This window comes from Buteo buteo, chromosome 22 (genome assembly GCF_964188355.1).
Source record: "Buteo buteo chromosome 22, bButBut1.hap1.1, whole genome shotgun sequence".
Taxonomy (NCBI): domain Eukaryota; kingdom Metazoa; phylum Chordata; class Aves; order Accipitriformes; family Accipitridae; genus Buteo; species Buteo buteo.
The window spans coordinates 18,262,763-18,289,609 of record NC_134192.1 but is presented as its reverse complement, the minus strand read 5'-3'; the positions used below and the strand labels follow the sequence as shown (position 1 = coordinate 18,289,609).

General features: G+C 50.6%; 1 protein-coding gene across 1 annotated transcript in view; it reads right to left on the bottom strand.

Moving 5' to 3' along the window:
• PCDH19 (protocadherin 19) overlaps nt 1–26,847 on the bottom strand; it is a 59,061-nt gene that overhangs the window by 18,711 nt on the left and 13,503 nt on the right. The window contains exons 3-4 of the mRNA XM_075054001.1: nt 11,887–11,945; nt 8,702–8,871 (exon numbers count right to left, since the gene is read on the bottom strand). Of these exons, the coding sequence (XP_074910102.1) occupies nt 8,702–8,871; nt 11,887–11,945 (229 nt within the window). The remainder of the gene's footprint in view (nt 1–8,701; nt 8,872–11,886; nt 11,946–26,847) is intronic.

Sequence of the window (26,847 nt, the reverse complement as noted above, 5' to 3'; positions counted from 1 at the left end):
ATCTCAGCAATTTTCATTTCCTATTGCTTCAATTCAGAGAGGGTTTTTTTCATCTTTTTTTTTTTTTTGGTGGTTCAATTTTCTCCTTTTCCTACAGGGACTGATGTTAATCCAGGATTTCTTCAGGATAAAGCTCCGCTTTCACTACAGCTACTCATTGCACGTATCCAGATGTCCTCCTATTTACTACACCCAGACCTCGAGCCCAACCCAGCTCCACCGGACTCCACTTCCCTGCCCCAAGTGTGACTGTCGCTGCCCGAAGGTGAAGCGACACAGCGGTGACCGCCGGTCACCCGCTGCCACGTGTTGTCACCCGCAGCCAGCTGTGGGCATCGGTAATGAAACACAACGTGCGAGTAGCTAATGAAGCTGGTTACAAAGCAAGTCTTTCTCCACACTTGACAGAGGGTGAAAATACGATAAGGGAAATGGAACAAAAAAGGGTTTCTGCTGAAAAATAAAAACACTAAGAGAGCTAATGCTGAGAGCGCGGAAGCTGATCATTACTATTACAGATACTCAGCAAAAATAGGACCACATTATGCTTACTGTGATTATACACATTGTGGCTAGCATATATCTATAATACACTCGCTATAAAGAACTTATTTTCCCAACAGATGCAGGGGTTAAATGCAGGATGGAAAGGGAAATCGCTGAGCAAAGGCAACACAAACCCAGCCAGAGCCTGGCACAGCCCTGCGCTCCTGCTTCCCAGCCCAGCCCGCTCCGCTGCATACCTGCATGTCTACCGTGAGGAAAGGCTGCCAAACTTCTTAATAATTCTGTGACCCATTTAAAAAGATCTACTCTCTTACATTCATATATGCTGTATGAGAAATAAAATATAGCGCTCGTGAGTTTTGAGTGGCAGCCCTTCCCTTAAGACGGATAAAAGCTGCAAGTTCTCTTTGCTGTTTGGTGCCAATTATTACCGAGTTTTGACTTATATATTATTACATAGATCATTTAGTAAAACAACCTACATACAAACCCAGCGGTATGTCTCCCTTCAGCAGTTATCTGCTGGAACCGGTGCAGTTTAGACACTCACCCATATACACCATATTTCAGACCCAGGTGGGCTCCTTCCCCTGCACCCAGGGGAGATGCAGTTCCCTGCCCTACCGCTCTCTACAGCACACAAGCGTCATTAAGAGCGGTCCGAACGATTTATCTTTAGTGCACTTACAAAGTTAATTGCACCCAACTTGTACCACCCCGTCCGGAGATGCTGCTCCAGCGCCGTACCCGAATCAGTGCTTGTTTCGATAGAGCCCGTGCCCAGATTGCTGCTCTCAAACTCCCCGCGCCACGCACCCCGTGCCCGCAGAGCCGAAGGTCAGCGCGCTGTTTGCGGTGATTATTCCTTTAATAAAGGGCCCTGTATTTTCCAGCGGCTGCAAAATTGATGCAGGTTGCCATGGTAAGCACACACTTTCCCATTTAGTAGAATAATAGACAGCTTTGTATAATTCACTGATTTCAGATGATTTCTCACCCCAAGAGCAAGTCGCTCAAGTTACATAAGTCACCTGTTGTTTAGTCAATCTGGCAATTTTAATTAGAATAAATTTTTATGATTCCTCTTTGCAACACTTAGAGCTGCTCTGCCACCAGAATGCCGAGATGTCTGTAAATTATGCGGGCTCCAATCACATCTTTTTTTGCTGTTTTAATTACAGTAACATTGCAGCATTAATCATGTAAGCCTCTGTTAAACAAGTAACAGCCATCCTCCATCATAATTAAAAAGAAAGGCCAAGCAAACAGGAGCCTTGGAGTTTACCATATTTCCTCTGAAAATTGTATTTTAACTTAAGAGTTTCACAAACAGTAGTTTTATTTGGCTCTAATTAGTGTTGTGAAGGAAACACCAAAAGGTTAATAAGAGATGGTTAGTTCGTAATGCAAGTTTCCCAGTGCCAGCCCCAGCAGTTCAGTCTGTTTTCAGAGTCATTAACGATGTAGATTGATTACAGGAGGAGATCAGGAAGTGCTGGCTTGCTGCGTTAGCAGAAGGTTTGGTTTTATTCATATACCTTCCCTGCTGTTAAATATGATGGCCATTACCTTGACCATTTTGCTAGTCTTAACTGCTGTGAGACAGAAAGTGTTAATGGTTTCCTTAGAGGTTACTGGCAAAGGGGAAAAAAAAGTTCACGTGAGCCTTTTTCTGGCTTGTTTATAAGGGAAAAGGAAGCTGCAATCTTGACTGGACTGTTTATTTATCTTAGAAATATTTGAAAACCCAAGTATTGTGTAGTGGTTTTGGAAAAGGATGCTTCGGGAGAGGCAGGGTTAGCACCGCCCTGTCCTTCAGCTGAACCCTGACAAAGATCTTCTCTGCGAACCTTCTGCTTGGGCTGGAGGTTAGGAGCAGTTAACAAAACCAAGCAGAAATAGAAGCTGAAGCTCTCTAATCAGAAATATCACTTGTTCACATCTCCTATAAATTGCTCTCCAGCCACCCAGCAAAAATATGGGTAAGCAATAACTAAATTTGACAAAATCTCATTAAAAAGTACAATAAAACACTAGAAACCCTCCAACTTTCTGGGTTGATCATTCATCCATTACAAACCTACACAACAGGGCACAGATCCAAGTTTTAATTTTCCTCTCGAAGTTGCCAAAATGTTCACATCTGGTGAGTGTTTGCTGCGCTGGGATGGAAAGGACTTGAGGATCTAAAGGTTGTAACTCCTGTGACCCTGGACTGAGTAACTTCAGTGATGGAGACACTGCAAGAATTATCTTTGATGGAAGGAACCTGAAAAACTGATGAAAGAGTGCCAGGAATGTGGGATATATGATCATGCTGCTTCTGCAAACAAAGGGGGTTACACATCTGTTTGTTATTTAGTTCTGCTGTTGCAGAAAGGGGTTGGCGTTCCTTTCTCGCTGTGGATATGACTTCAGTGTCACCCCTGCCCCACCACCAGCTTCCAGCAAGGACTTCTCCAAGCTGTGCTCCACGCTACAGAGCTACGAACCTAAGGAAGAAGCAACACGAGGGATCTGTCCGCGCCAGCCGGGGTGTCTGTGCGTGGATCAAACCTCCCGGAGCGAGTGCTGCCCTGCTCCGCTGCGACGCGACGCGGCGGTGGAGGAAGCCGAGCCCCTCCGTGGGGCAGCCTGTCCACATCGCCCACTGAAGACGGAGCCAAGGACCATGCACCCGGCAACAATAAGGGTCATCCTGAAGAGAGACTTGTCAGCCTGAGCGCTTGACAGCTTTTTTCCCAGTTATGTGCACTGGTCTAATGAAAGATATTATGTCCCCCTGCGAGCCTGGTTGGGCAACATTAGCAGGAGCGGGCGCTTGGGGAGGATGGAGAGAGTGTACAAAAGCATCGGTAACCACCACGCAGCCATCCACGAGCTGACTTAGATGCTCAATACGTAATCATTTAAAAGCAGAGTAAGTGTAAGACAATCAACTCCTCTTCCCAAAGCCCAGCTTACCCGCACATCAGAAAAATCCTTCGCTGGGAGTTCAAAGTACTGTGAGAAGCTGACTGCTCCCTCCAGGCTGGCCACTGCAGGAGCACCATGAGCTCACTGAGGCTGCTTTACTGAGAGATCCGTGCAATAATACAGAAATCAGAAGAGCTGTAATAATTGACATTGCCCTGTAAAGAAAGCTTACAGCGTTTATCCATCTTAAGGGATGTGCTGTCACTCGCATATGAATGTTATACTTTATGTCTTGTGCTGTAGATAGAAATACAAGAAAGTAGGTATTTTTCTTAATTTGTAGAAACTTCCAGAGAAATGCAGCTGTATTCCCAGCCTCCAAAGCCCTAGAATGTGTCACTTAGGTCTTCATGTACATACAACTCTACAGAAAGGCTTTTCTGCAGAGTGAAAGGGAGTTGCAGGTGGAACGACTGCTGGAAATCAGCTTAAAAAATCAACAGTTTCTAATACCTGTGTTTGCCGCCAGTTAATACCATTAGCCATGTTCTCAATTCACGACTGACATGCACCCAGATACTATGGAGATGAGCATAAGAACCAATTGGAATATTCCAGATAAAACCTGGTCCCCTAAATGATGATGTATCTGAATAATTTGGGATGCAACCAGCAAGAAAAGTTTCAGTGAATATCATGTGCCCGGCTCTCCTTCACATCCAAGCCTATTTCTATATTGTGCAGTAGTATAAAGAAGACTTAACGTAAGCATTTAAATATAAGCCATTTCTGTTCAAAGAGCCCTTCGTCTTGCTGGAGTTTATGAGACTTAGACACAATTAAACCACCTATGTGAGTGACGTTACTCAAATGTGGAAATGTATGCAGGATCAGGTCTTTCCAGATGACATTTCGTGCCAACCTTTACTGCTGATCTGGCACCAGAAAAATGGAAGTGATGCTTTTAGAAGCAATTCTCTGTAGAGACATATTACTGACATTGCTTAAAAACCCTCTCACTTTGATTTTAAAGCTTTTTCACTATTTTATGGCTGTGGTGACTATTTCTAACACTGGCTTTTTTATGATTAGTGTGTGTTTATTATTTTCATAGTTTCTTTTGGATTCTATTTTTATCTCAAACAGCAAATCTCTGCTTCATTGGGCCAACAATTTTCCTTCTGTAACTGATGGTAAAAATACTGGCCGGCACTGGGAATTAAGATAAGGTGAAATCTGTTGCTTCTAACATTAGAAACACATATTTGAAATAGTTCCTTTCTGATTTCTATGCTGACAAGAGCTCCTACGTCTTACAGAGTGGCTCAAGGCAAGGTGAAAAAGGTAATAGAAAACATTTAAGCAGATCTAGGTGCCTGTATACGTCCACACAAAGAAAACAAACCAAACCTGCACAAACACTACGTTTGGAAAAGGGCAAAGGGATTTTAAGAAAAAAAAAAGTCCCAGTATGAGCAAAACCAAGGGAGGAATAACTACCTGAATCACAAAACAGAGTATCTAGCCTCAAAGATGCTAATTCAGGTCCTGAGGGATCTAATCAACCTCTTTGTTGAAGTAAAGATAAAACTTTTTGACAGCAAATGCTTTCTGATAAAATGGAATTTTCAATTACCCTGTGAAACATCTGGTCCACGCTGCCATTTCCTGGGAAAAGCACTGCCATGCTCTGCGGTGTTAGAAAACATTTCACGCTGAGACTTCCCCAAGTTGCTGGGAGGAACAGGCGTCAGAAGCTTCAAAGCCGACGGCAAAGCTCCCGCAGCCGCCGGCATCTCCCACCGCTGTCCCACGGAGGCGATGCCGACGGTGGGTCTCCCGCCCGGCACCACCGCGCAGTTCGCCTCCTTGCTGGAAACCCAAGGGGACGCCAGGATTTACCCCCATCTTCCACCAGACTTCTCCAGCCAACCCAAAACGTCGCTGAGATCCGACAGACGCTTCAAACCCTCCCTTTCTCAAGGCAACCCACGTGGAAGTTCAGCTGAGGACACCGTTAGGAAAGGAGCGCGTATAAACTTCTAGCAGCGCTTAACACCTCCACAAATAAACAAACAATTAAATCGCAAAAGGTGGAGCGGGTGCCCGTGCCCGCCTTCCTCAGCGTCCCATTTGGTATCAATTAGCAGGGGAAGGAAAACAATTCTGGGTGATAATGAACTCCAAACTGGGTACATATTAGAGCAATTAAAGCCATCTTTTCAACTGATGAATTTGTAATCAATAATTAAGATCCTGAGGTAAAGAGGGACTGGGCAGAAGTCCTACTCCCAAAATAAGCCATGTGGCGGAGCTCCAGGCGGTATTTCTGATGACCTGCTCCTGCCCACTAAAGCTCAACACCCTTCACACTAGTTTGCCTTTTTTTCTGGAAATGTAGGTCATTTCCAAAGGAAGAGAAAGGGCTCCTGCCAGCGGGACTGGCATCTGCTCCCACCCAAGAGTGGTACCGGGGCAGTGAAGGGGTAGAGGGCCCGGAGGCCACCCCAGCATCTGCAGCAAGTCCCTGGTGCTCCCGTGGCCACGTACTCACCACCAGCGCCGGGCTCGAGCACTGGTTTAAGAACACTAAAGGAGGTCGGAGCCATCCGTGCCTACCCCACGCCTCCCTCTTTCTGCAGGAAATCCAGCATCTCAGTAGGCAAAGGCTGGTCAGACAGGTCCACGCTGACCTCCCGGTGCCACCGCAGAGGGATCGTCCTCTACCCCTGAGCTGCAAGGGTTTCTGCCAACCAGCGGCTTGCCTCGGCAGGTCCAGGATTAGCCACCAAGCAGATAAAGACTCCCAAATTATCTGGACGAAGTCAGAGTTGGCCACGCACGAAGGGCTCGTGGTGTTAGAAGCCGAGGTCCAAGCCCAGCAGAGCCTGGCCATGGGAGCACCTCGCCAGGCTCCTGGGCAGATCGTTAGCATTGATGAGCAAACTCCGACGACTCTCCCAGCACTTCTCTCTGGGACGACGTGAGACGCAGTTTGGGCAGGGATGGCGAGCGAAGGCAAAGCACGGGGACACGAGCTGCCGGGCTGCCCTTCGGCCACGGACCGCGTGCTCGGGGAGGTGGTCAGCCCACGGGTCCTGTGCATCCTCGGCACTCAACTCATTGTGTTTCCTCCCCGCCCTGCCGCTCTGACCCCAAATCGGGTAAAAATTACCATGCCAAAACCATCACTTTAATCATGCTGGAACCGCTGTTATCACCATCATCTCAGCGTCTTGATTGTCCTGATTATTTTCTGCAGTCCCTGCTTGACAAATCAGCTCAGAAAATATTCTCTTTAACCTTTTTTTCCAGCTTCTGTTACAGTAACTGCTAACATCCCTGCCTGTGCTGGTCCTCTCATTGTTCCACAAACACCCCGATAACCTCGCAGGCGAGTTTCCCCTGGGTGACCCGCACCGTGGGTCCCGCAGGACAGGAGAGCTGGTCCCCCCCGGCACCGCTGCCTGCCTGCCTGCAGGTCCAGCTGCACGGCAATGCAGCACTGGGATGCTGGTTTCCTCCCAGAAATAAACCAAAGCCAAGAGCACCAACCCCCTGGCCATCGCAGGACTGGGAGCCAGACACACAGGTTGCCTTTGTAAGTCGCTTTCTGGAAATACTCCTGATTTTTGGGGGGTATTTTACATGCAGTGAGGAGTTCGTGTTACAGTGGATTGGACCGTATTTATATCCATCTGAGTCCTCCGATGAGCTCTGCCTCCAACTCATCCTCTTTAACTTATTTGCATTGTTATCTGGTGCACAACAGAACCAGCACGCAGACTTATCAGAAATGTAATCTCTGTAAAACCCTATCTGCAGTCCATTGAGATTGTTGTTTCTGCCGAAGAAATGTGACAAAAAATTAACAGATGTTGCTCAGACCATTCAACAGGATGGGAATCAATTATGAACATTTTTGCTCCTACAGTCATCCCTTCCTGCAAACGCATCTTAGGAAACCCTCTCCTGATCGAAATGAAAAAGCAGTTCTTTGTAATAGAAGAATAATAAATGATAGCTATCAGCCTGCATTCTCTGACACGGTGCCGGTCCGCAGAGAATTAAACTGCCACTGTACAGTTATATAAATGTTTAATTTTTTTCATCTTTGGCCACAGTAGGGTTGTCTGGAAATACATTATCGCTGCGGATGCCATCCCTCTCCAATTAGCGTGGCTGGCAGCGTGGAATGGGTAGGTGACCTCCACGTTCCCCTACTCGCGGAGTCTTACAGGGTTAACTATGGCCATTTAACAGACTCTATCGAGAATTAATACAGCGATCAGCTTCTCTCCAGAAAAAAAACACATTCGGCGGCGCAGATGGCAAGAACTCTCTCTCCCCGGTTTGACTCTTTTATGACAGCAAAACAAAGGCTTTTAATGATGTTTACCATGAATTGAATTAAACAGCTGAAGACCAGTTCATAATCACAGCATTTTGTTTTCGTATCCTTAAGTCTTTTAGCAGTGGGGCTTCCAGTTGAGCCTCAGCTACAGCTTATCTCAAGATATAGCCAAGCGCCCCGAGGCTCCCCTGCGCCGGAGCACCAAACCGCATTCAGGCTTCTTAATTGAAAAAGACAGGATGTTTGCATAGGATGTTTGCATCCGTCAGACATTAAAAGCGACACTCGTGCCCAAGTACAAATGATGACTTGGGCTCAGCTGAACTCCTCTGACTTCTTTCCTCTGGCTAACACCGGTCTGGTTTCGGAGCAGGGCTTCATCCCTGCACGTGGGGACGCGTAAGAGCTGAAACCCTGCCGCCTATTCGGGGGGAAAAAGATGCAAACCCTCGCCCACTGGCCTGAGCGAATCCCTCGTGGGATGCCTGACTAATTGCCTACACGCTCCGCCGACCTTTTGGAAAAGTTGCCCGGATGGCGCCTGCGTACGAGCTCCAGAGACGGTGAGCAGAGCGCGCGGGGAAGGGCGCACCGACCGCACTCCGGAGAGGAATGCCGGCGGGGACCGGCCCCGGTAATTCCGGCCCTAATCCCAACTCCACCGCTGTCAGGCGGATGCTGGGGGCTTTGGGTTTTCTGCCTGTGAGAGAGAGGATAATCCCAACTGCTCGCTTACCTGACAGGCGCGGCGTGAAGATTAATTTCTATCTAGCCAGCGCTCTGACGACGTACAGCGTTATCCCCGGCGAGCGCTAAGCATCCTCACCGTGCGCCCACCGAGGCAGCACCAAAGGCACCGTGTGGGGTGTGAGGGGGGTCGGGAGGGTGGTGGGAAGCCCGCCGGGGCGCGTGGCGGTGGCTCACCTTGCTCAGGGCCCTGGGACCCCATGGAGGGGACGCTGGTGTTCAGCACGTCGTTGACGGCCGTGTCGCAGTAGAGGCCCCGCTGCACGTCGTGCTCGCTGTCCGTCTGGTCGCTCTCCTCGTGGCCGCTGTCCTTCAGACTGTTCCCCTCCAAGTCCTTGAACGTGGAGCTGCTGGGGGAGACAAGAGCCGTGATTTACAGGGTGGGAACAAGGCGACCCCGGCACCCCGCGGCACTGCAGGGAGACCCGCGGGGACGGGAAGGTCCCCCGCCGACCCCAGCACCCGGTCGCAGGGCTTGGACTTCTCCCCCAGCATGGAAAGCTGGGAAAAGGGGCTGGGGGGGTGCACGCCCTGCTCAGCACCCCGAAACACAGCATCCAGCCTGCACCGCCTTGCAGGCTGCTGCTGCCCCTGGGTGCAGTATGAGGCTGCGGGTCGGGCTGCTGTGGGTATTCTGGAAGCTGAGAGCGAAGCAGGACTTGAAAATAAAATTTAAAAAACATACATTAAATGAGCTGTTTCTATAACCAGGCTCTCTCAAGTCCTATTACCTCACATTGAAGTCACACAGGAACTAAACCCTAATCTTTTAGGTTATAGGCCAAATCCTAATCACTTAAAGTTTGAAAATAAAAGTCTTCCTAGAAATGGGAATTTCTTTTCACGATGGCGATGCCATTCTTATTTTTAAAAATAACCCGGTGATTCTGGGTCCAATTCCACGCAGCTTTAAGGAGATCTGATACACGGTCGGACTCCTTGACATCCCCTGCAAGCGCAGCCACTGCTGGGGGGGAGACCCGAGGGCTGAGCTGCTCCCAAATTTCCCCCAAGGGCTGAGCAGCTGCATCGTCCCACAGCACCCAGCTCCTCGGCTGGAGGGACAGAAGAGTTTCATTTCTGGCTGCACTGGGGATCCTTCTGCTGCTCCCCGATGCCCCATGAGGGGTGATGCCCCAGGACACCCGGCCGCAGCGAGATGCAGGGATGTCTTGAGTCTTGAGATGCTCCTGCCCCGGGTGGCACGGCCATCGGGGCGTCCCTGGGGTCACCCACCCTGTGCCTCCTTCGACACCCAGGGCATGGGACGTCTGCACCCACGGGGGGGGAACCGCCTGCACCCAGGGCACCAAACTTTTTCGCTGGCTGATTTGGTGCGAAATGTCGGTGGAAGAAGGGGCCTGGGCTTCAAAGCCCCGAAGAGCTGGAGATTTTCATTACTTTGAAAAGCCCTTTTGCGTCTCCACGGAAACCAAACAGACCACCTACCATCTGATGCTTTGCAAAAGCACGCGAGGGGGGAGCTCTGAAATACATATAAATTGGTAAACCTTCAAACATTACCTTTTAAATAAAGATGTCCCTGTTGAAGCCACTGACTTTGATTCCAGGCGACATCAAAGAATTTTAAGTTAAGAAAGCACTACAAATCTACAATTCATTTGTGTGCACGTAGATGAGCGAGAGAGGCAGGCAGACAACACAGGAAAAGTACAAATAGATTAATTAAAGTGCTGGATTTGAGGAGATTCACTCACCAAAGATAGAAGAGCTACAACATCTTCATAAAGGCAAAGGATGAAAATGATGCCACAGTATGTTACAGAAAATATTTTTTGTTCTTAGATGTCTGCACAGCGTTCCCAGCACCCGTTGTACTTAAGATACAAGACAAAGGTAGAAAGCGAGGGGAAACGCTGTCCTACACAGAGCTGCTGTTCATAATGCGCAAGCAACCCGTGTTACAACGCATTTATCTTCCCCGCAGTGAACCAGACCGTAATGCAGCAGCCACACGACATGTTTCCGCGGCTGACACTTCTCTAAAGGATGGGCAGGTCTCACGGAATCGGCGGCAGCAGCATTTCCCAAACAATACAACCACGGAGTGAGCCCTGCTGCGGCGGGCGGGAGCACCGTTTCCCTTTATCTTAGGTGTGAACGAGGAAAGATTAATAGATTGGGGTGGTTTTTTTTCAGTATGCCTGGAGACTCTCTGGCGAGGAGCGGCGTGGCGCAGGCAAGCCATCTCTCTCGCAATTGCATTAGCATCGTTAAACATCACGAGCCAGGCAGGCAAATACACCTGCCCTTCGCTAGCTGAACCCGAGCTGCTTAAACAATGCGCTCGCAGCTCCCTTTCTCCTTATATTTTTTAAGATGTAAACAAATGGGATCTCAGCCAGGCAGATAATTGGATATTTTTACTGCTCAGATCAGATCTCAGCAGTTCGGGGCCGGCTCCTGCTCTCCGTTCCACCCCTGCTACCGCCACAGCTTCTGCAGAGCCCCCGGGCACAACCCCGCCGGCCACGGCCACGGCCGCGGCTTGTTCGCCGCGCACCTCGGCCGGTCCCCGGGGAGGAGAGGGGAGGTGGGCAAAGAGCTGCCGGCCACCTCCTGCGCCCACATCCTTACGTGGCGACCTCCTGATGAGTATTGATTGTGCTGTGTCAGTGCCTTTCCCTGCCTCGCAAAGAGCCGGGGAGGCAGAGGCAAGTCTTGCCACCCGCCCCACGGGGCGATGCTCACCTCTAGTTTAACACAATCCAGCCGGGTTCAACCGGGTAATCTCGGCGTTAACCTCCCCGAGACATCTCTTCGCCACTGCTAAGCTCTGAGGATGCCAGCACTTTACCCAAAGGGTTAAATTCCCCCAAGGGTAATTACCAGGTTTCAACCGAACTGATGATTTCCTTTTTACCCATGGAAGAAAAAAGCCTAGCAAAGTGCTGTTTTGCCTCGGCATTGGAACTGAAACAGTGAGCGTGGATCCAACCCAATTACCTGCCCCCAAACGAGATTTTTTTTTTTTTTTCGTTTTCCTGCACCTCACATGGCAGGGAGATCTCACCATCCAAATCTATCATTTTATTCCTGTGCATTCAAATAGAATAAACTCTATGAATTCGAAAGTTGTCAGGGTAACAGCACTCCACCTAATTCGCTGCAACTTCCCGGTGCGAAGGAGCCAAAGAGAAGAAAAAAAGACTTTCCTTTATTGCAAACCAAGAGCAATGGGACTTAATAGGAACTAAATACTATTTTTAAAATCAAATGATTACTCTTGAAACGTTTTGCATATTAAAAAAAGCAAACAGTATATAACGCAGTAAGGAAGAACATTAAATAATCAGGATTTGGCTGGGCAAAGCCAAGCGCTTTCAAGCAAGCCTACGTACCTTTTTATTAAATGAGCTCTGCTGTTCACGTAGTTGGAATCAAAGGAGTAGTTTTCAGTCTGGAAGGAGGAAAAGAAAAAGGAGATGGTTACAAGTCTGATTTCCCCACATCTGGGAGCAGCCAGGTTTGCAGGGCCAGGACAAAAGCCAGCAGCAAACCCCGTGGCAGGGAAGGAGCACCCCGGCACGGGACAGACCCCAGCGAGCGGGACGGAGCCGGGCGCAGAAAACTCTGGTCCCTGTCGGTCTTTCCACCAGCTTTTACCAAAAAAAAAGGCTGGCTGGTGACCACAGAACAATTTGCAGAGAAGAAACAATGTGACTACGCTCTGTTACAAAACTAATTGCTTTTAATTCCCTGATGGACTCAGTTCTGTGTGTGTCAATTTGACTGAAAGTTCAAAAGGTATTTTTCTTATTAGTGTATAATTAACATGTTAAAATATTTATTGCATAGATATGTAAATGCCAGCAAGGTAATCCCCTGCCGGAGAATTTAATGCGGGCACTTTTCTTTGTTTTACATCATTTCATTTGCAGAGACAGTGGGCTCTGTTATTAATAAAAAAGCAAACAATGGGTGACATGCTTAAAAGTTGGAGGGGAGTGAAACCAGGGGAGAAAAGTCAATGGATTTGGAAGCAAAGCCCACTAACTCGCTCTGCACTTGAAACACCATCTTTTAACCTCAGATTACATAGCCCCGGCTTTCTGGTGCTTGCAGCCGGTAAGGAACCACGGGCAGGGAAGAGGTCATGGTGGGAGCCGTGGGGTGGGACGTGGTGGGACACGGTGGGCGATGCACGGTGGGACATGGTAGGAGCTGTTCGGTGGGATGCAGCGGCGGTTGCAGGGTGGGATGTGTGGGAGCTGCGCGGTGGGATGCGGTGGGAGCTGGGCAGTGGGATGCAGCGGCGGTTGCAGGGTGGGATGCGGTGGGAGCTGGGCAGTGGGATGCAGCGGCGGTTGCAGGGTGGGATGCGGTGGGAGACGCGCGGTGAGTCACAGTGGAAGCCGTGTGGTGGGACACGCTAGGATCTGCATGGCCTTGGGCAGGATCGTTCCTGGGCTCCGGGGCCCCACGCGGGTCTCTGGATGAGTCAGGCACCCCAGTCCATCTACCCACCCAAAGTGCTCCCAGATCTGCAGGGATCCCACCTGGGCTCCCACCAGCATCACCCCTGGCCCGGGGGACGCTCCTTGCCCCCTCCAGGCACCCTGGGCGGCAGAAGGGACAGATTCTGCTCTTTCCCCCCTTCCTCTGGGCCGACGGCAGCATCGTCCCGGGACGGGAGCGGGGACAGCCCCGTCCTGCCTCCTCCCTGCCGCGGCTCCTCCTCGACCCAGCCTCGTGGCCGTTCTCCTTCCCAAAGAGCCTCTCTGGGATACTATGGCCTGTTTTTACGGCAATTATGAACATGGTAAAAATAAATGCATGCATCTTTAATGTCTCAATAAATAAAGGAAAGCAGAGTCTGCTGCTAACGTAATCACAATGGCAGGATGCAGGGAGCGGGGCGGCTGCAGCAGAGCCGAATGCGAAATCCAATCGTACCCCGGCAGAGGTTACACTGCTCTGCCAAGATAATAAAGCAAAGGCAGCATTGGTTAAGTGTGACCTTTTCTGAAATACAGCACAATATCTAATTTACCAAACAGGAACCTCCCAGAGAGAAACATGCAAGGAGCTGCGAGCCGGGGGAGTTGGCCTAGCACTCAGCACAGCTCGGTTATTACTTTCACATAGTAATTACTGCTGGAGACTCACGCAGGAGATTTACTGCACAAACTACTCGTCCCTGCAGTTCCTGCATCCTCAGTCCTGCAGGACGACTTTGATGGTTAGAGCTCGGGAGGAAACGGACACATGTATTTTTAAAATACACGACGCTCGAGACTTTAAAGGCCACGGAAAATGCCTGCTCCTGTGTTTATCCATCAATCCTGGTGCTGCCATCCCAGGAGGAGGGATGCCACCCCACGGCACGTCCCTCCCCAGCAGTCCCGCAGGAGATCCCAGCCCCGCAAATGGGCTCTGAGGGCAGCCAGGATCGGAGCCAGTTTCGGAGCGATCCCCCCTCGGCGGGGAGCCCCCTCCGTCACCCTGTGGGAACATCCAGACAGCCCAGAGCCTCAGCCGGCTCCGTCCCCGTGTCCCCAGCCCCTCTGCTGTGCCCAAAACCAGCGTGAGACCCCCCTGCGCCCACCGCTACCTCCACCAGCTTCATCCCTGGATGTGCGCATCTCAGCCCTGGGAAAAGCAGGAGAGGAACGGGCGGGTGGGAAGACCCAGAGAGCCAATTTCAATATATACAGGTACATCACGGAGCTTTAAAATACTCAAAGCACTGACACGGCGTGGCCCAGGCTTCAGGGACCAAGGGATACCCAGGGCCATCCACAGGGAACAGTCAACCAGTGCCACCGAAATCCCACCGCAGGCTGTGGAAACGCCACGCGTGCTGCCATCGCATCTCCTGCCGCAGCCCAGGTACAGACTTGACGCTAAATCCCCCTCTGACCGACACCACAGCCAGCTTTGCTATCGATTTCTGACCCAAAAAAGATGACCAAATCCTGGCTCAACTGAAATCATTCACCAACGAGCAAATTCCCCATGATTTACATTTGATGGACTGGAGTAACGTCCCTCCCACGCGGACTCCCTGGTCCACGTGTCCCCCCTGGTCGCGATGCTCTGCGCCGCATCCATCACTAACGCAACCCCGTAAATCCACACGCAAGCGAGCGGGTTCCCGCGGGGTCGGTCACAGCATCCGTTCCCAGGCTTCGAATCCCCCGCGCCACCGAGAGCAGCACAACTAATGCTAATTACTTCCAGATTTCAGACCAAAAAAAAAAAAAAGGGGGGGAGTGACACAGCCACAAGGATGGGAAATCTGGGAAAAGAGAGTGACACAGCCACAAGGATGGGAAATCTGGGAAATCTGCTTCCTGGGGCTGGGATTTTACACCCTCGGCGAGAGCTGCCTGCCCTGCCCGCGCTGGCACGCTCCTGCCGGTGCACGAGGCAGCCCAGCAGTTTACGAGACCTCTCCTCAGCCGTGGGATTATCCGTCAAGGTTATCTCCATGCAGGCTAGGGGATCAAAACAGAAAAATAAAAAAGAAATGAGATTTTTCATGGAGAAGGGCTGCTTTATAGCTTGCATTATTCAATCGAAGATCACTTGATTTAATTCTAGTTCATCCTGCGAATTGCAATCACTTACAAACAGAGGCAAAACGACAGGGAAGGAGAACGTCTCTGACATGTCAACATTTTAATTGGGAAAGGATCCACTCCCTCTCTTAATGAGGCCCAAAGAACAAAGTCAAAGCACAAAAAAGAGGGAAAAGGTAAGGCTGGCAGGCGCCGATGAAAGTGTGCTCTTCATAAAGTGCATCATCAAGAGGCCAGCCCTCATCTTCTTCATTATTTTGGCAGAAGCAAACAAACCGTTACTTTCTCGCTGACCGGCATCGCCCCTGTAGAAACCAAAGGGGAGCCCAGCCTCGAGCCCAGGCTCTCCTTCCATATCCAGAGCCAGGTACGGCAAGGACCTCGCGAACGGCGCTGCCAATTTTTATCTCCTCCTCATCGTAACACGAACGAAGGATGCTCACGCGCGTCAGGATCAGACCCTCAGCCTCCGTGCTATGAATAAACACTACATTCAAGACATGGGGAAGTGCCGAATAACACCTAGCATAAAGTCTGTGGTCTCAGCCTGCATTTCTCTCACAGGAGAAAAACCCTGTTGTCCTCTGGGCTCAGGATTTGCTTTCCAGATGCAGGCATGTTGGTGTCAATGCCATCAAAGAGAGAGCCCTGGCTCAGCATGCAGCTTACCAGTGCCTAATTTGAAAAATGCTTTTAACTGCTGCCTTAGCAACACAAATATAAATATAACAACAGACACACTCGGAATCGAGCAATCAGCAGGGAAATTTGAAACTTTTTTTTTTTTTCCCCCCAGCGGTTGCTTTCAGTTGAGGACTGCCGATTCCATTAAATTTAAAAAAAAAGATGTACAAACGTCAGTACAACTCTTCTTGACCTGGACATCGGGGGGGGATGACTTCCGCATTAGCAAAAGGTCCGTTAGCAACAGGGCACTGCTCTAACGACTGCTCACTCTCTGCCTTAGAAACAGAAATAAACCCCGGAGGATCCAAAGGCGGTTTAAGGGCAATTAACGCAAGCGCCAGCGGAAAGGTCAGCGGGCTGTGGCGACGCCGGGCACGACCACCACTGTGGACTGATGGAGAAATAGAGGATGCTGGCCGGGGTCGGTCCCCAGGGTGGGGGGGATGAGTCTTGAGCCGTGCCAGGAGGCTCGGAGCAGCGCAGCCGCGTCCCTGCCAGCCTGCCTGCCTCGGAGCAGATGCCCAGGATCTGGCTCTTTCTCACTCTTCCTTCTTTTCAGCTATTTCAAATGTGGGTTTTTTTTTTCAAACCAAACTCCACGGAGGTGAAAATCCAGGTTTCTCCGCTGTGTCTGGATCCAGGCTCTTGACGGAGGGTTTGGCTCCTCGGTCTGCACATCAGCCCCCCAGCAAAGTCCATGGTTGTTCGAAGCTGGACCCATCTCTCCCGACCCGAAGTGACAGGTATCCGTCCCTCCGCCAGCCTCCGCCTCAGAAGATGACTCTAAAGCATCTCAACACGGGTTTTTTTGCCCTTCTTCTCACTTCAGGGTGAAAACATTTCTATCTTTCTACAAATTATTGTAAACCTGCTGCAACCTCCTGCCAAAGCATGTAGGGACCCTTCACAAAATCAGCTTCATAAAAATGACACATTTAGCGCCACTTTTTCAGGGTTATCCCTTGAGCCCTTTTTTTTCCCCTACGTGCCTTGTTAATAAAGCTTGCATGTCACCCTTTATTATTAAAAAACAAAGCGGACCTTTCTCCAAGGCTGCAATGTGCATCTCTCCTTTTGGGTTTCAGAAAATCCTCCCAAAACATGAACGGCTCCTCATCCTCTGCATCAAGCTGCACGTCTTCACCAGGAGCACCGGTCTCCTGACCTTCCCTCTGTGCTGCAGGCATCGTCAGGGACCACAGAAATGGCAAATCGTTCCCAAAAATCCACTGGGCCTCCCTGGTGGGAAGGGCAGGGCTTGTAAGACCGCTTCTCCTGGTCCTCCTGTATCCTCGGTCCTGTTCTCCATGGGCCACTCAATCACAGGCTCCAGCATCTGCAATAAAACTGTTGCTGCCTGTTAGGAGATCTCACCAGCACTTAATTCTTACGGTTTGAACTATATTGCAGGTGATATAGGATTCATGCAAATTAAATAAAACCACTCAGCTGCACTTGAGAAACAGGGAAAATTTCAAAGTAGGGACCAGGTCAAATGAAGTATGCATCAGCAATGAGGGAAAGTCATTACCATTTAGCAAGCTGCTTATTTACCCCGTGGGAAATAAATAAGTGATCTGAGACTCCTTCCCGCCAGGAGCAGGCCTGGTATGAAACGCCACCCAACCCCAAAATCTAGCCCCACGGCCCCGAGAGGAACAACCAGGCTTGTCCTGATGCTCTCACACCCAGCAACGCGGCTGGTCTCTCTCCGCACCCCGGCAGGAGACTCATCAGATCCAGCTCCGGGCTGGGAGCGGATCCCAAAGGATGGCAGGAGAGACTTTTTCCCCCGTTGTCTGTGACGCCACGTAATTAGTCCCTGCGCTACCGGCTGCAGTCGAGGACGCTGCTGCCTCGGAGCATCGGTCGGAGGCCAGGACCGGTGGCTGGAGACCAATCTGGATGAGCCCCACGGTGCCTGACCCACTTGAGGAGCTCTGCTCCTCCTTCCCCGCGCTTGCCGCCGGCTCTGCTCAGGCACCGATGGCATCTGCAACATCTGCAACCGCGTGTGAGGGTCCTGAGCACCGCGGCCACGGCCTGGGAAGCTGCAGCAGGAGATAGACCCGTCCTTCCCAGTTCCTCCCTCTCCAGCATCACCACCTCCCAGCACGGTGGGTATGAGAGATGCCAGAGCAGCGTCAGCCCAAGATTTTGGGTTAAACGCCTGCGCAAACTCTACCCAAACAGCTAGCGGTGCTTCCACCGTGGGGGAAAGTCGGAAAATGCTGATGGACACCCCAAGGAGCCCACCACCCTCTCTTCCGACAGCCAGGCTGTGCTGTGGCTCGGGGACCCCCGCGGGGTCAGGGACTTTGGGAAGGAGCCGGCTGGCCACCGGTCCCCACCAGCAGCTCCAGCCGGGGCAGGGGGATGCACCTCTTCTGTGTCAACAGCCCCAGGCAAGACGGAAGGAAAACGTGAAGCAACGGGCTCTTATTAAGGAGCATTTAAGTCACCTGGAGGAGTTCAATAAAGGTTAAAAGGATCCGACCTCTGGCATCTCCCTGTGCAGCCATCTCCCCGTGCCCAGCTCACTGCTAAAGCCTACGATACAGGAGAGTGCAAACTGTAAACTAGCAACATAGTGTCTCTGAAAAAGTAAGTGCATTTAGCATCTGATATTGATGTTTTATAATTAGATGTAATACAGCAGATCATTTTCCTGCCCTTGATCAATGAAACCAGGGTTGGTTTTGGGGTTGGGCTTTTTTGCAGACACTCTGATTGCTGCCTGAACCAAATGGAGCGGTGCCTCGCTCGGTTCAGCAGGAACGAGCAGAGACGAGGATGTGCAAACACAGCATCCATTTAGATTTACTATCCCCGAAATATAAACAGAATATTTATTTCTGACCTTTTAAGCACTAATTCCAAATTTAATGAGGCACAATGAACATTCCTCAGAGCCAGACTCCATGGCTGCTTAACACCACCGACCCTCTAATTACTACTGCAGCTTAAATAAAGGGCATTTGGTTCTGATGGACATTATTAAACACCGAAGGAACTGAGTCCAGCCTCCATTTTCTCTTGATGAAATAAAAAGCATTGCAGAGAAATCACTGGGAGAGTTCATCCTTTAGCATCACCCCGTTCATCAGAATGAGCAGAAGTATCAAACCAGATTGTATTACGGCGCAGGCATGCCCACTAATCCGCGCTGAACTCCTGTTCCCTCCCCAAATAAATACAGGCTTTGTCATTTTTTGTCTGAAAATGGATCGGAGGCAGGAGGAAAGGAGCTGCTGTGATGTGATTTCGAAAAAGGGTATAGGATTAGAAACCCAGATTGAATCCCGAGAGCGGCAACACACAATGAAGCCATAATTACACTCCTGAAAGCCACAAATAGTGTCACCCGGTTGAATTTGTCAACATATTAGAAACCTACAGTATGGTTATGAAGAGCAAAAATGCAATAATACAAAACCTGCCTTACATTCAGATGGCACCTATAACCCGAAAGCTCTTTGGTGGCCGTGGCACAGGGGGCCCTCCAGCAGCACCAGCGGGGCAGGCACCAGCTTGACACCGCTCCCACAAGATCCATCGAAAAGCAAAATACTGACCCAAAAGGGGGGCATGCTTTCTCGAGGAGAGCATACAGATGCCTTCCCTGGACTGTGAGCAGCCAGGAGGCTGGCAATGCCCCAGCAGCTGCCCAGTATCCCCCCCAGGGCTGGGACAGGAGGGATTTTGGGGCAGCGGGAGCAATGCCTCTCTCCCATGTACCACGGCACCGAGGTCGCCGGACCCCCAGGACACAGCCTTCTGCACAGGGGTGCTGCCTCGAGACACCGAGGAAAATTCCCTGCGGGGATGTCATAGCCAATAAACCTAATAAAAGGGGGTTTTTTTCCCATCACCTATTCCTGGGACTTCCAGATGTGTAATGGATCCATGCACGCAGCTTCCAGCGTGGACTGCACCCCTCCCTAAGTAGTGCAAGAAACAATCTGGATCTAATCAGCAGTCCCAGGGTAATGGGGCATGACTTACAGATTTGTTAAAAAACCTTTCAGAACTGTCCTTTCCCTGCCTCCTGCCATTAGGAATGAAAACAAATATAACAGAGGAACCTTTTTTTAAATGTTCCCATCGCTAGGGCTAAATAAAACTCCTTGTCATTCACCTTCTGGAGCGTCAGGTCAGACCGATGAGTTTTGTAGGGAACAGGAGAAATCACAGATTTGTCACTGCAAAAAAAAAAAAAAAAAAAAAAAAAAAAAGAAAAAAACGAAAAATCATTGCAGCTGAGTTAAAAATAGCAAAGGCGTGAGATGCCGCCGCCAGCTCGGCACATCAGAGTGACGGGATGCCCAAGCGGCCGCCCCTCCAGCTGCGTCCCTGAGCGTGCACAAGCCCCGGGGCTGGCAGGGGGCACAGGGGGGACACGCCGAAACGGGGCCGGGCACCGAAACGGGCAGGCTGGCTCAGTTGCCCTCCGGCCACCCCCGGGGGCACCTCGCTTTGCTTCTGCATCCCGGAGGAGATGGGGATGCTCCTAAGGCACCCCAGGGCAGTGGGCGAGGGGGCTCGTGGCGGCTGCCAGAGTTTTTCCCCACTTTGTGGCTTAGCGGGGAGAAATTTGGCTGGTGGGTACCAAGACCGGCACGGTGACAGCGCCGGGAGCAGCCGCGGAAGGCAGGATGGGCGCGCAGGGAATTCAGTCCTGCCCTGCGTCTCAGTGCAAGCCCCATTTCTTCTGATTTTTGGGCAAGCAGCGAGTGTTTCCTATATCACCTACACACCCCACGGATGTTTTCATCCTACAGCTTCACCCGGCACGTAGCCACGCACTAGCCACGTCCAGCTCCGGAGCGAAACCTCCGCTCCAGCGGCTCCCACCTGGCTTCAGCTAAAATTCCCCAGCAATGGCGGATAATAAAACTGAGGCGAACGCTGCCCCGTGTGCTCATCGTGTTATCATTTACATTGTTTATCTGTAATTGCATGGGAAGGCCATGCAATCAGGATAGGCTCGGCCAGCTCCCGCTCTAAGCCTCAAGGGGCTTTTGCTCACAACAAAATTATTTATCGAAACCAGTTTTCCCCTCTTTTAATTTTTTTCCCTACTTGGGCAGGAAAAGACAGCCCACAAAATTACCCCGCAGCCATGAGACCGACCGCAAACGTGAGCAGGACTGGCCTTCCTCCCCGCTGCCATCGCCATCCTCGGCGGCCGCGGCACCACGGGCAGAGCCCGGGGGGGACGAGCGGGATGCGAAGCCCGGCTCGGCTCAGCTTGGCTCCGCTCGAAACCCACCACCCCCAAAAGTGCCACACTGGCTCCAGCATCCTTGGGGACACACCAGCACCCTCCGAAGAGCCCTTCTGAGCCGCGCTGCCAGCTCCGGGGTGTCGGGAAACTGAGGAATTTATCCCAACAGGAGCCTGTTTTCTCCCAGAATAAACTGTAGGGAAATAAATGGTAATAAAGCGCTCAGCGGGCGAAGGGGTCTCTGCTCCGGCGCTAACTGGATGCCCCTCTTATCCCCGCACTGCCCTCTCCCTCTGCCCGACAGCCACCCCACATTATTAACAGCCTGGTAAACACAGCCCGTTGGTTATTACAAAGATGCCAAAACCTTACTACTTCTTGTTCCTTCCAGTTAATGTACCATAGCCGAGGATGAATTGCTATTACAAGGAACTAAAAATAAAAATGTTTCAGAGGCCGTAATTGGCTTGTCTTGTTGGGCTTTTTAAGGAGCCAAAGTACCAGTTCCAGGCTATTAGCCCTAAGGTTGTAGGAGAATGGTGTAAAATATTTCTTCATTAAAACCCTACCTTCTCCATAGAGGTGTTTTTCTTTAGGGGTTTTTTTCCCCCTTTCCTCCTTCTTTTTTTTTTTATTCTTTTCTTTTGAAAAGACATGTGTTATCAAATAAGCTTTAGTTAAAAGAGGGCTTCGAAAGCCCAGAGGTGATATAAATAGACAGGGCTCAGTGCAGCTGGAGAACCAGCCAGAGCCTTCACTCATCTATTCAGGTCATTTTTCTACAAAACTTACGTAATGTTCCTCGGTCGCATGTGTAATCTTGGGCCATTTTTAATAATCAGCACCAAATCTTGCAGTCCTCGGGGAGACGGTGCTCTGTGCCAGCAAGCACCCAGCCCACCGGCGTGGGATGCCCAGGGAGCTCCCTGGGATGGGAACTATGGGGTTTTTTCTCTTTTTGAGGCTCTTTGGTGCTACTTCGTTATTAAAAGCTTTAGTTGCCACCATTACTCAGTACCGGCAACAACCACGACAAAACCCAAACCATTTCTTCAGCAAAACCCTTCTTTCGAAAGAAGCAGATGCTCTGCTGAGTGAGGACTCAGCTGCTTGGCACCAACTATCCTGATGAGGATGGTGATGATGCACCAGCAAAACAACAATAATTTATGGTCACGACTTTAAAATTGGCTTTAAGTCCTGCCTCTTGCAGAGCCTGCTCCGAGCGATGGGAGCACCTCGGGGTTGCCCTCACCACTCGCACGGAGCTGGGCACGGCAGAGAGCCCTCTGCGACAACAGCTCAGAGCAGCACGGCATCAAAATAAATAATAATAATATCAATAATGATGACGACCGATCTCTAGATAACACTGCACAGCAGGGGAAGCTCAGCAGAAAAATTACAACAGAGCCTTTTACTCCCTGCTTTTTGCGCAAGAAGGATGACACGTTTCTTTGTGAAACGACAACCCAACAGGTATTTACTACTTTGATTTTGTGATTTGAAGGTTGCTGCTAGAAGAAGACTCTTTCTGTTGGGTACAACTGCTATTTTTTTATAGTGTCTAGGCAATACCTTGTTAAAAAGGGCAAAACAACAGTTATTAATTACCCTAATTAACCCAATTCATAAGACACATTTGTGTGGCTGTCATGACAACTGCTTTGACTAACTTGCCAAGAATAGCTTAGCTGTCCATTCAAATAAATCCCTGATAATTACTAGTCTAGTTTACTGGGCTTCTGTGATAATAATAATTAGTGCTACCGTACAAAAGGTCGTGCTAAACAGTTTATGAATGATGCATTTCGCATGGTGATTACATGAGTCACGCAGCACCCAGCAAACGGACGCAGCCACGTTTCCAACGTGGCAAGATGCGATTAGATGGGAGCCTGTGGCTGTTCTGCCTGCGGACAGCACGGTGGGCTGAGAGGAAGAAGTCATTAGCATCGGAGAAGAAATAACCAAGGAGAAGTTGGGTGAAGCTGGGATGGCCACCGACCTGCCTCCTCAACGGCCAGGGTGTCCATCCGTCCGTCCATCCGCCCAGCCACCGCAAGCCAGGAGATGGTACTCAACTTCTAATGAAGGCACTGGTAGACACTGAAAAGCTTCCAAGCCTATTGGTATCTCACCTCGCCACCTCATGTCAATGACAGGTAATCATGGGTCACCTCGCTGGTTTTGGCGTACTTCTTCATTATTAGGTTTCAGGATCAACGACAAAAGGGGAGTCAGGTCGCCAAAGGCAAGGCGAGCCGGGGATGGGCAGCTCCAGCCCTCTTCGTCTCCCTCTCTGCAGGAAGAAACCCTCCTGTGGTTTGGATCTCCCTACAACCAGCTGCAACTCCAGCATATGCCGCGGGTGCTGGCTGTCCTGCGGGCAGCAGGCACTGCTCAGCCCAGCATCGCTCTTCCCCAGGCTGCTACGGGCACGAGAAGAAATGGCCACCTCCCCCAGCACCCTCCTGCGCTCCTGACGTGGCTATGCTGTCATTCACCTTCACAACGGGAAATCCAGGCCCGTCAAACGCCGTTTTTCCATTGCTGAGGTTTGTAGTTGAAAACTGATCTGTGCGATTCCCTCTGGCTGCACCTATACAGAAGGGATGGGGGGACGGGACCGCAATGGCCCACCGCCAACGGTGCAAAATCCTGCAAAACGCCAGGGCAGGCAGGGCAGCGGGGCAGGGACGGAAGAAGCACACTCACATTTAATACAGAGGACAGCTGTCAGCTCCGTGGAAATCTATGAAATCACCCCATTTAGAATAAATTCTGATTAAATACCACATATGGTCCTTATTGTCCATCCCTTGTTACCTATCACAAGAAGCATCTGCATGTAAACAGGGTCTTAATCTGCAAATATTTGTCTGCTACAGCACTCTCCTCCCTCACCCCCACCTGAACTTCCAATTATTCTTATTGATTGACTTTAAGAGAGCACCATGCACATGCCTCGAGCTGCCACGCGCCAAGCAAACAAGGGAGCAACGCCGGGCTCCGCTGTAATCATTACCGGGGCGAGCAATTGCCCTGTCACACATGGCAGGTTATGGCTTCAGACTGGAGGCAGCAAGGCCAGATGAACGCTTAAAACGTCGTTACAGTGTGAAAAGCGAGGACGTAGAAATGACACCTCCTTTCTCAACAAATCTGTTCCCGGAGCATGTCCCAGCTCTGCGGAGATTTCATCTCGTTAAGCCTGAAGAGTCAGTGTAGCCCTTGGAGGGGGGACACAGGCTCGCGTCCTCTTTGCGTGCCAAAATAAGCTCTGATGAGGACGTCTTCGGTCCGGGGGAAGATGGATTTGAGGTCCCGAGAAGGAATTCAGTGCTGCAGCCTGAGTCCAGGCTCACCTGCGCATCACCCACAGCCCTGGCCGAAAGCACTTGCTAGAAGACGAGGCGCTTTTATCGGACCAACGAGGAGAAATTAGGGAAACCTGATGCTGAGCAGAACCTTCCCCAGTTTTCCCAAGTGAAGTTTGCAGCTCGGTTCAATATGTTAGTGCCTAATGAAGGTTTCCCCCATATTCTGCAGGGTATAATCATTCTCCTCCTAATGAGCATGTGTTAATGGCATATTAATGCTGACAACAACGAAGTGCAGAGAACAAGAGATGAACATATTCCAAATCCATCTTTTTTTTCCAAACAAAGGAATCCATCGTGCAGCTGAGCCAGCCCCAGCCTGGTGGGAGCCCGTGGCTCCCACAGCGACGCTCCCGGCTCTGGTCCATGGGCTCGCCACAGGATGCGAAGCCTGTACGGGACCACGGTTTTGGGCTCTCCCTCACCCAACCCCTGCAATTAACTGATGTAGAGGGAAGGACCTCAGCCCAAGCGCGGCATTTCCCCTGGCCTGGGTTCAGCTGGGACAGAGTTAATTTTCACAGACACCTCGGATGGGGCACAGCCAGGACAGCTGACCTGAACTAGCCAAGGAGCTATTCCATACCATTTGCCATCATGCTCAGTTTATAAACGGGGAGCGGGCTGCGGGGACGCTCTTGGTTTTCGGTGGGGGAACTGGCGGAGCATCAGGTTCCAGGTGGTGAGCAGCTGTACTGCGCATCGCTCGTTTTGTATATTCTTTTATTAGTACCGTTGTTGTTGTTGTAACTTCTCTTTTTTGTGTTGTCCCCGTAAATTGTCCTTATTCAACCCATGAGGTTTCACTTTTTTACTTTCTCCGTTCTGATTCTGCTCCCCATCCCACCGGAGGGAGCGAGCAGCTGCGTGGTGCTTCGTCACCGGCTGGGCTGAAACCACGACATCCCCCCAAAGAGGGGCACAGCCACGGCGGGGGGCCGAACCAGAAAGCAGAGGAATTGCTTGCAAACGTCTGGAAAAGCGTTTCACCGGGCAGGCAGGTTTGGATGATGTTTCTAAGCCAAGAGCCGTGTGGATTTGATTACTAAATGTCACTGAAGCTGGGTCGCTGCCAGAGCATCCAGATGTGAATCTGAATATGAAAAGTCCAGGAGGGAGCAGGTGACGGGAGTCGCAGGCGCGGGCACTGAGCCCCCATCCCGGTGCCAGCGTCCCAGCCCATCTGGGTCTGCGTGACCAAGTTTACATAAACTCGCAGGCATGGAAAAGAACACACATAAAATGGGTGTTTTCCTGGTTTTTCATCTTCATTTGTGACGACAGCTCCCCAAACCCCGACAGCTCCCCAAACCCCGACAGCTCCCCAGAAGTAGCATCAACCTGCCCCACGGGTGTGTTGCCTACTGCCAGGCACTGCAGGGAGGTGCGGAATCCTAATTCCCTAAAGGTCCGACTCCCGTGTGCTCCCACCAGCACATACATTTAGATCTCCAGATCGATAATCAATGCTAGAATCAATAACAGGGAATTTAGCTACATTATAAAAACAGTAAAATCAGCCAATACTGAGAAATGACTATTGAGTCCTGTGTTTTCTGTACTCACTTAGTCTAATAATGGTGAATGATATTTTCCAAGTACATTATTCAGCAATAAAACTGCCGAATTATTTGATCTCTTTCTAACCTTTATGATTCTAAGCACTCTTTTTGACCCAGATTGAATGAGGCAACATCTGCAGAGCCTTTCACAAAATTGTACTCGGCGTGCACTATTGTAGGTCCGCTGCCAAAGATAAATGTTATTATTTTAAAGCCATCATCCTCCTAATAGATGAGCAAACGCACTGCATTAGCATAGCCTGCAGAGCTCGAGCACGGGTGAGAAAATGCCAGAGGGTTTTCGCTTAATGGAATTTTACATACCTGACTTAGGATGGGTTAATGCAATCCACCAACACAGGAATTTTAAAACGTGCCCTGTGGCACACACCTGCCATTACAAAAGATGGTATAATCCGACAAGCTCCAGATCCCCGTGAGAACCGGGAAGGATTCACATCCACATCTCCAGCGGCCAACGGGGCGTCGAGACGAGGACCTTCTCTCCAGGGCTCCGCCGCACGCGGACCCCCGCGATTTATCACAGACCTGCACCATGAATTGGGCGTCAGGAGGAGGAGCGGCCGGCGTTACCTGCCGTGCCTTCGCCTAACGAGAACTCACCGTAATTCTGCGTTAAAGAGGGAGTCGCTTCGAGGCTAAGTTGTAACCACTTGTCCGGCTGACGTGAGCCATTACTTGGCTCCAAATTCAGACTAGAATCTAGAAGGAGACACTGATGCTGCAGTCTCTTCTCCGGCAAACCCCTCCGACGGGTGCCACGGGCAAGCTCTGCCCCGACAGGAACGGTCGGGAGCCGCCAACGGCCTCGGTGCCCCTTTGCTGAGCCCTGGGCGATGCTCTCCTGGGGACGGGGACTGCGGGGGACCCCGGGGGACAACCCACACCACAGCCCTGC